General features: G+C 36.5%; 1 protein-coding gene across 1 annotated transcript; it reads left to right on the forward strand.

Moving 5' to 3' along the window:
- Positions 1-6,410: 6,410 nt before the first annotated feature.
- Positions 6,411-9,236, forward strand: LOC140157710 (toll-like receptor 2). Its single transcript, XM_072180952.1, has one exon. The coding sequence runs from the start codon at positions 6,411-6,413 to the stop codon at positions 9,234-9,236; it is 2,826 nt and encodes a 941-aa protein (XP_072037053.1).
- Positions 9,237-10,545: the final 1,309 nt, after the last annotated feature.

Genomic DNA, 10,545 nt, shown 5'->3' on the forward strand with positions numbered 1-10,545 from the left:
TAGTATTAACACACTTCTTGATCAGTGATTTCAAGAACATAAGGCCCTTACAGACTCTGAGTATTCAACGTATATATTAAAGGAGTATTTCAGTGATCCTAGCATCCTCTTTTATGACATTTTTCAGTACATATCCACGAAAAAAGCATATTCCCAAAATTTCAGTTGATTCCGATTTTTGCGTTTTATGAGTTATGCATGATTATGTGTATTACACTGCTCCATAGACAATACGTTGTAATTTCGTTCTGGTGCACCAGAACGAAATTCAAATTTCGCGATATCTTTTCTAAACGAATTAATCTGCAAGAAATATTTTGTACATAAACATTATGTAGCCAGAGTATTCCAGTGATATAAAAATCTCAACTTTTTTTAGAAAAGTGGGGATGAGGCTGTGGATCACGAAGTGCCCCTTTAATTGATGTAACATATCTAAGTTATTAACTCCATTCCCATTCTATTACCAGTTATGTTTAAGTTCTAACAAATGTTTGATTGTGTAAAACTGATATTCAGTATAGAATTTATGTCATCAAACATGAATTTGTTAGAACTTTCAAGTTCTAAAAATGTTTTAAAATGTTTAAACATTACTGGAAATAGAAAGGGAATAGATTAAATAACGTAGATATGTTACATTGAATATTCTACATCCACTAAAAAGTCTGTAGGGTCCTTAAGAGTATTTTGTAATCACTTTCTTCAAGCTATAATGGATTTTGTGAAATGTGATTTAGTGATTTATTGATGTTGAAGGCAACTCTTGTAACATCTTTACTGCTTAACTCAAAAACAGCCTTTTGATGTGCTCTTAGAAAACATAGCATATGGTGATAACATCTCTGTGCATCTTAGAAGGATTTGAGTAGGTTTTGCACTTCTTATATACATTAAAAGGGCATTTCGTGATCCACAGCCTCATCCCCCCACTTTTCTCAACAAAAAGTTGAGATTTTTATATCACTGGAGACCTCTGGCTACAAAATGTTTATGTACAAAATATTTCTTGCAGATTAATTTGTTTAGCAAAGATATCGTGAAATTTGAATTTCATTCTGGTGCACCAGAACGAAATTACAACACATTGTCTATGGAGCAGTGTAATACACATAATCATGCATAACTCGCGAACGCAAAATCGGAATCAACTGAAATTTTGGGAATAGTTTTTTTCGTGGACATCTACTGAAAAATGACATGAATAGAGGATGCTAGGATCACAAAATACTCCTTTAAGACCAAGCAACGTTACAAAAACATTCTTTTGGGTATCTGACTGTTAGCATTTAAATTGAAAATTAAGAAAAGTCTGTTAAAATTAATTGCTTGCATGAGCTGATTTATATATTTAGAATATCACATAGGAAAAGTTTCTTGATTATTTCAGATTCTAAACATGCTAGAAGGTTTTTTGGGAAGTATAGTAGACCTACAAAATCAAAATTTTCATTTTTTTAATAACCTCAACCATGTTGAACACTAGTTGGCATGGTTTAAATAGGTCACTATGCCATATATCCCGCTATAGGCAATCTAATGTCAGATGAAATGGAATCGAAATGGCATTTGGTAATGATTGGTCTTGTAAAAATGTGAAAGCATGCACTATACTAGGATTCAAAAACACTTTTCCAGATTTATGTTTTTGAATAACAACCAGCTTTCAATAAAACAATCAAAACTGGATAAAACTATTGAACACATAACATCGCTGAAACTCTATTCAAATCACTTTTTCATATTTTGCTGCCAGCATGAAGGAACATCTTAAAGGTTAATTGGTCAAACACCTATCAGCAAAATTGTTCACATCAATTTTTTCATCTTAATGGATCTGTTTTTCATGGCCTATTTTCGAGAATGTATAAATAACTTGATTGTAGAAGTAGGTGCAAATAACAAGGTGTAGAGCGGAAGTTGTAACCCAATTTAGCTTTCATTGTCATCATTACAGAATGTATAGAAGATGGGAAAACAGTGATCAGTGCAAGGTAAGCATATTGAGTGTTGGGAGAAATTCAAGTGGCAGTGCTGCATACACTGCAGCACTTTAGCCATCAAATTGGGCTACTTGAAATGTGCCTGTGTCGTGGCATAAAAATAATGCTATGAGTTGCCTAAATTTGAAGTTTTGTGCTGGATGATACCACGTGGTGGCAGAGTTTATGTCATAATCTTGATAATGTTTGGCAATGCTTTCATATAGTATGCAGAGTGAAAGCCCGGGGGGACTCAAGTTTGGTTTTGGTACGGATGTGCCGCTGAGAATTTGAAAGTGAACCCATAAATATACCAATTTTACCAATTTGGACCCATTGATCAGAGATGTCAACAAGTCATTTTTTGCAAGTCAAGTCCAAGTCACAAGTCCTTTTGTCCAAGTCCCAAGTAAGTCAAGTCATTTTGAAAAAGTTGCAAGTCAAGTCAAGTTACAAGTCATCAAATCACAAGTCAAGTCGCAAGTAAGTCACAACTTGTCACAAGTCACTACGGGCGAGTTTCCCGACAGGAGTCTTATTAAGCCGTAGTCTTAAGGTGGCCTTGAGGCTACTACGCCTAGCCCGCTCTCGAAGCCTGAGTCTTAACTCTAGCCGGATTTCTTCAACTCAAATTCAACCTGGTCTTATGGGCCTTGCAGGCTTAACGCTTGACAACCTCGTCCCTTTCAACCAGCGACTTAATTGTATAGGCTGTTGGAGGTAGATGTACATAAGCTGTGGTCCTCACGGTTTACCGTACTAACAAGGTTGCCGTCTCATTATCGCAATGTTCCCGGCGCAAAGACTAGCCTGGACCCAGCGGTCTTGTGCTTGGGCTTATACCGTACACAACTTGATGCAAGAATATTGTGTCTGTTTTTGTGTCTTTTATGTATTATTTTATTTCCACTTGACTTTTTATGAGTCCAACTTGTATGAATGATATGTCTATGCTTTATACTCGTGATTTTTTCTTTGCATCACACAAAGGGTAAAACTGTAAGCCTAATTGAAAGGAATCTGTGATTCCCCTAAAAAGGAAAGCAACCAACGTGCTATCTACTGCTGATATCAGTAGTCTTCTCAGATCTCACATGAAGTTATTTATAATTATTTAAGTAGAAGATATAGCAATATTATATGCATCTTATCCGTAAATTCAGTTTTAATACTACATGCATGATTGTTTCGTGTCAAATATTTACTATATCTTTACCAATTTTGTCCAACCTGGTATAATATAGGCACTCCAAAATAATATTGTAATAGGCCTACTTATGAAAAGTACGAGTATCAAACTATTAAGGCTTGGATAGGGACAGGTGGTATCATATAGGTCTTCATGATGATGATGATGATGATGATGATGATGATGATGATGATGATGATGAAGATGATGATGATGATGATGATGATGATGATGATGATGATGATGATGATGATGATGATGATAATCATGATGATGATGAAAGAATTTAAAAAAATTATATTTGTTGTTAAAAAAATCATCATTCAAAATGAGTAGGTCTGATAGCAACAGCTACTTAAAAATATTCAACTAACTCAAATGAACACTAAAATAAAATGCTGACATGTTCAACTAAATCGAACAATTACTTACCCACAGTGGCTTAACTAGACATTTTCATTTGGGGTGGGGTGGGGGAAAGCGGGGGTAAACATGATAAATGAGGGGCAGGCATCATTCATGCTGTTTGGGTTGGTAAGGGGTGGAGTGAGCCTGAGGAGTTATGGGATCTGCTTGGAATGTGTCCCCGGAACATTGGCGTAGGATTTCTTTTTGACATGGGGGGGGGGGGAGGGGGGATTGGAAAAAAAATATGGTACAAATGCCATATTTAAGCTATTAAAGCTGGTGACATATAGGCCAATGGTATACAAAAGTGGGATAAATGCAATTTATTTAACCTTAAAAATTGAGTTTTTAAGGTTAAAATGACCAAATATGAGGTTAATTAATAACTCTCAGAAGTAGGCCTAATTTACCTTTTTTCATGGGGGCAAGAGCTCCCCGCCCCCCCCCCCCCCCTAGTTACGTGACTGCTTACTCATGTTAATTGAAAGACCGTCAAAAATATGAAAGATAAACTTTGCGTTACAATTTAAATAATTTGTAAATTGAAATAGACCAAGGCTTACGACCTAAGACCTGCTCTGAGGCAGGGCCAAGAAAAGCCGCTGTAAGCCTGCCCTAACAGGCTTGCGTGAGACTACTGACTACAGAAGACTGATTTCGAGAAATGCAAATTTTACTGAAGCCTGGGGCTAATCCTACAAGCCTGGCCCCACGGGCTACTTGAAGCCTCGAGGCTATGGTAGCCGTGCTTGGGAAATACGTTTTCAGTTAAGCCTGGTCTTACGACCTCTTAAGCCTTGAGGCTAGACAAGCCAACTGCTAAGCCACCCGTCGAGAAATTCACCCTACAAGTCTATTCACCAGTTTTGTGTTTGCTGGGACAGGACTCCGAGTTTTCAACCCGACATACTTTTACTTCCCACGCCGAGCCCGTGTCGCTGATTGAGGGCACTATTTATTTATGTATTTATTTATTTCTAGTTCAGGTTATGCGACACGAGGCCGCCAGCGGATAATTCATTAATGTTGTTGTAGGCTTATTAATATTCATAAAATCTATCCATAAATTTCAATTTACAGGAAAGTAACCTCAGACTTGCGTTGGTAACAAGTCAATTTTTTCAAGTCCAAGTCCAAGTCATTTTGTCTAAGTCACAAGTAAGTCAAGTCATTTTGCAAAAGTTGCAAGTCAAGTCACAAGTCCCAAAAATAGTGACTTGAGTCAGACTCGAGTCCAAGTCACACGACTCAAGTCTACATCTCTGCCATTGATATACCAAATGTCAAAATTTTCGGCCAAATTTAACCCAAATTGTCTTAGTTTTTACAAATTTTCCCAAAATTTTGGGAAAATTTGACAATTTTAGCTAGATTAAGGAAAAATTAGGCTATTTTCCAAAAAAATGTGAAAAAAGGACTCATTCATATACCAAAATAGGCTTTGAAAAAGGGGTCATTGATATACCAAAAGGCCAAAAATGCTACCCATATTTGCGGCACGTTCGGATGGTCATTTGTACTGAGTACCCCCGTGAAAGAGAACTTAACACTCTTAAAGCACACTCAACAATGATTATATGGTGCCAGCAAATGCCAGCTAACTGTTTTTCCACCCAAATATTGTATGAATGATTGCAAGCCAATGTGCTGCTAAAATGTTAATTACGCCCAAATTTTGGGAATTTGGAGCATTTAGTGTACATGGATTACTAAACTTTGGGATTTTGGGCTACTTGAGAACTCTTGCCACAGCAAAATTGCTGCACCTTGGCACAGAAAAACTGACAACATTGTGCTGGATTGAAAGAGTGTAAATAGGTTAAATTGTTATCAAACAAACATCACTTGAACTGATTGGTCTTATATCTGAATATATATAAAGGTCACGAAAGGTTTAAAAACGTTTTGCATGAAAACACATAACAACAATTTAAAATGTTGTAATCGTATTATAAAACGTGTGCAAACATTTTTGCCAAATAAAATGTTTTTGAATGTTATGAACATGTTTCATACCTTTAATATACCATAACCCGACATTTAAATATTATGGCAACCTTTTCTAACCTTTTGCAAATAATGTCAAAAATGTTTTATGTTTGTTAGGAAGTTGCATAGTAGGCGTTAAATCTTTGTGAAGCAGACATTTATCTTTGTGAAGCAGACCATGGTACAAGTTCATGTCACTTTAATACAACGGGGTCAATGTCATTGTTCCATCTCAGTCATTATGAGTCATGTACTTATTCTTCATTGGGAAATTTGCTGGTTTTTTCCCTGCTAATTTTAGATTGACTGTTTAGTTGCAACAGTAAAGATATGCTAAAAGTGTTGCAACTCTTGGCACAAAACAAACTGCTGACCATACCTTGGGTATTTTCATCTCATATTGATTATGAATTTTTGTGACTAAAAAACGTAAAGTTTCTGTATAGCTACAATGTTACTCCAGTGGACAGTCTTCAGTCTCTTTTTCCTTCTTGAGCAAACCCGATTCTCAGTTTCAACTAACACAACAGAACAGGTTGGAAGGACAGTTGTTCCAACACAGCAGCCACCATGTACCTACCAAACAACAGGAAGTATTGTTTGTAAAACGAGGAACCAAACCAATGTGGATTGTCATGGTAGGAACTTAATCATGTCTGCATCCCATCTTTAAGACATGTTGCATCTGTGGAGCTACTTGATCTGTAAACATGGTAAAGAAACAAAATCAAGTTTCTGTCAGACAATGCATTCAGTGGGTTTCACCACCTGCTTAGCTTGTTGCTGGGGTTTAAGGGGAACGATTTTTTGTGTGTAAAAGGTAAAGTTTCTGTATAGCTACAATGTTACTCCAGTGGACAATCTTCAGTCTGCTTTTCATTCTTGACCAGACCCGATTCTCAGCTTCCACTAACACAACAGAACAGGTTGGAGGCACAGTTGTTCCAACAGAGCAGTCGCCATGTACATACCCACCAAAAGGAAGCATTGTTTGTAAAACATGGAACCAAACCAATGTGGATTGTCGTGGTAGGTACTTAATCTGCATCCCATCTATACAGAATGTTGCATCTGTGGAGCTACTTGACCTATCAAGAAACAAAATCAAGTTTCTGCCAGACAATGCATTCAGCGGGTTTCACCACCTGCTTAGCTTGTTGCTGGGGTTTAATAACATTGCCCACATTGGAAACCATACCTTCAGTGGACTTAGTGAACTAAGGTTTCTTGATTTGCAATTCAACTTCATCACAACCGTTTCTGGTTCACCATTTCAAGATCTTCCTTCTTTGCAAACTTTGGATTTGGAATATAGAACAGGGTATGCAGGTGACCCAGTTATTAGCCTTACAACTGCATCATTTGCTGGACTCAAAGGTTTGGAAGAATTGTATCTCAATACTGATGACTTAAATAGCATTATAAATGTTTCATTTCATCAACTTTCATCTCTGCTTTCTCTTGACATTTCGTTGTTTTTTCGGTTACCTGATAACTCGTACTCCAAACAAGATTTTAACTTAACAGGATTAACCAACTTGACCAATCTTAAACTTACTGGAGGTGGGTGTTTTGATCTATGTTCACTTGATGCACTCCAGAACTTAAGTGTAGGTGGCTGGGACTTCCTGTCAGGAATTGAGATCACTGTAAGTGATAAATGTCTCACAACACCATTAAAATCTTTAACCATCCGGCCATGGGTTATGTACAACATACCTTCAGTTCATGGAAAGTTACATAATCTCAGAAGTTTGACTCTCACCATATCTCCGGATTTTTTTCCCTTAGAAGATGAAAGTATTGCTCTTCGGACGTTAAATTCCCCACTTCAAAATTTGACGCTTCTTTATGACGATGTGAACCCTATCTTCAATGCCACAACTTTTGAACCATTGGCCAAGTTGAATGCAACCTTGCATGGGCTCACATTAAGTACCGCAAGATATACTACAATTGATATGAAAATAGAAGGTTCACCATTTGTATGGTTTCCTGAACTTCAGAGACTGGTCATAGAGAGCGACTCTCTACAAGGTCTGAATGAGTCCACTTTCAATGGCTTAGAAAACTTACTCGAATTACAGTTAAAATTTTACACTGATTATATATTTGTATCAGTGGGTTCATCGTGTATGTTTAAGAATTCTCTAAAAAGATTAAGCATGAATGGTTTTAATACATACTTACGTAGTATAGACATTTTGTATACACTCAACCACTTTCAATATCTTGAGTATGTAGATTTATCACACAATAGTTTAGATTATTATTCTGAGTCCCATATCTATGACATTAAATTTCCTTACTTACACACATTTGTGGCAGTAGATCTTGTGTGGAATTTTGCAATTTGCAATATGGCACCACATTTGAAACAAATAGATTTCAGTGGAACAAGAATATCAAGCAGTCATTTTATCAGGTGCTCAAATCTGGTAGTTTTAGATCTGTCAAGAGCTACTTTTTTATACATGCATTTTAAGCCTGTATTTGATATGCCACTATTGGAGAAACTAAACCTGCCTATGGTAAACGATAGATATGCTGAAAATTTTGTTGTGTTGCACAGTTTTGAAGTACCCAAGCTGAGGTATCTGGATATGAGCTCTAACCAGATATCGGCCATTACCATGGGCGATGCCAAGTTGTTGAGTAATCTTACCTACCTTAACTTGGCAAACAATAGTTTGACATCTTTCAGCTATATGCAGTACTTCGTTAATATTGAGACACTGATTTTGAAAGGAAACAAACTAGTTACTATCCCTGGCACACTTTTGACTGAATCTGCTCACCCTAACATGAATGAACTAGATCTAGTAGACAATTCATTTGTCTGTGATTGTAAAATCAATGCGTTCAAAACATGGATAATGACAGATACAAAAGTACACCTTCAGAACCCTTTTGTTGAAAGTGGCAAATGCAACTATTGTTGTGTTCCCCCTGATGCAGATGAGAAAATAAGTGTAACAGAGATAGATACTATAGATTTGGACTGTAAATCATATCTGTGGCTTTATATCTTAGTAGGTATCATCAGTGCATTGTTTATAATAATTGCGGGTTTCATAGTAGCACTGTATCATTGGAATATCAAGAATAGACTATTCTTGTTGTTTAATAGAAGAAGGGACCCAGTAAATTACCTAGTTAATGATGATGAACATGATGATGAGGATGAGAATGGTATCCCGCGATATGATGCCTATGTGTCATACTGTAATGAAGATGAAGATTGGATATGCGATGAATTGGATCCTATAATTGAAGGAGGAGAGGAACCTCTTAGGCTCTGCATCAGAGGACGAGACATCCCCGCCAACAAACCTATTTTGCAATATATATCATTGTACATGAAACGAAGTCGTAAAGTTGTGATTATTCTCTCTCCTCGCTATATGGAAGATCGTGGTCGTAATAAGTGTAAATTTGAACTTGCCTTGGCTCATCAGAGATTACTGGAAGAAAACGAGACTGTCCTGATTCTGATCCTCCTGGAGGAGATTGCAGACAACGAGATGACACTGATGTTAAGACAATTATTCCATCGCGTGCAGTGCCTTAAATGGCCAGGTGATGAATGTGGACAGCACATATTCTGGCAACGACTGAGGGAGGAACTGAAGAGACGCATTCATCTAGATGGTCAATATGAAGTGTAGACATTATTGTTGTGAAGCTGTTTGTGATGGTTGAGAAAACAGTAGAACATGATATGTGTCTAAAACCAGCCTAAACTATAAACTGTTTTCATGTTTTCACGATGTGTTCGTAAATGTATTTGCATGACCGGGGATACTCTGTTGAAAAGGGTAGGTACATATGTGCCTCACGTGCCGGGTTTGGTTTGCATTTTAACCTCTTACCAAGTTACGTTAACAATGGATCTTTTTTATGTCAAATTTATAATGGGTCGGGGTGGTGGCTTCTTTTGGTTACTAGCGCTATGCCATACAAAAAATTTGCATTTTTGGAGGCTACTATATGAATTAGGCATATTTTTGGAGTTTACTATAAGAATGGGTCATATTATGTTGTATTATTTGCTACTATAAAAAATGGGTCAATTTTTTTACCCACTAGCAGCATACCTGTAACAAGTTTTAGATCAAGTACTCTCCACCCCCATTATGAGTTCTTGCAGAAACAAGTACAAGTTATCATAAGGACTTGACACTGATAGTACCTTAAAGTTTGAATTTAGGCCAAAAAAAAAAAGATTTTTTGCTTATCCTCCATCGACTGACCCTAATCTAGAAAATCTGGAAAAAAGGTTTTTTTGTTTTACTATTCAAATGAATACCAACGGTAATTTTGGAAATTCAGAAAAAGTTTTTTTCTTTCAACATTTTTGACATCCTGAAAGGTTTTTTTACAGTTTGTACACACTTCTAAACTGTTTTAAAAAATGAATGAAGTGGTATACAGTAGAGAAATCCCAATTCACAACTATTTGGGCTATTTATTAAGCTAATTAAAGGCATACAGTGATGTTTTGGCTATGACCTTAATAAAATAATTTAGAAAAAATCCTGACCGACCGACCCAATTCTGAAAAAGTTGTGGAGGACAAGCAAAATATCTTTTTTTGGCCTTATTTTAAAGTAGAATTTATAGATTTATTAGATATGGTACAGATATCAGTATCATTTACTGCACATCCCAGCACACCCATACCATTTTAGACATTATTCGCAAAGGTTGCCAGAAACGTTTAAATGTCAGGTTATATAAAGGGTAGATAACAGGTATAAAACGTTTTAATAACATTCAAAAACATTTTTTGAAAACTTATTGCAAAATATTCGAACGTAATGTTATTTAAGTGTTGGCAAAATATTCTTGTGACTTCTCTCTAGTCCGAACGTTCTCTAGTCCGAAGGGTTGCTAGTCCAAATATAGAATAAGGGTTAGTGTTAGGGTTAGGGGTTAGGGTTAGGAGTTAGGGTTAGTGATCCTTATTCTATATTT

The sequence above is a fragment of the Amphiura filiformis genome, chromosome 7 (genome assembly GCF_039555335.1).
Source record: "Amphiura filiformis chromosome 7, Afil_fr2py, whole genome shotgun sequence".
NCBI classification, from domain to species: Eukaryota; Metazoa; Echinodermata; class Ophiuroidea; order Amphilepidida; family Amphiuridae; genus Amphiura; species Amphiura filiformis.

Bases quoted from the DNA above. Each gene is read 5' to 3' on its own strand.
- LOC140157710 (XM_072180952.1), top strand. From the start codon at position 6,411: ATGTTACTCCAGTGGACAATCTTCAGTCTGCTTTTCATTCTTGACCAG.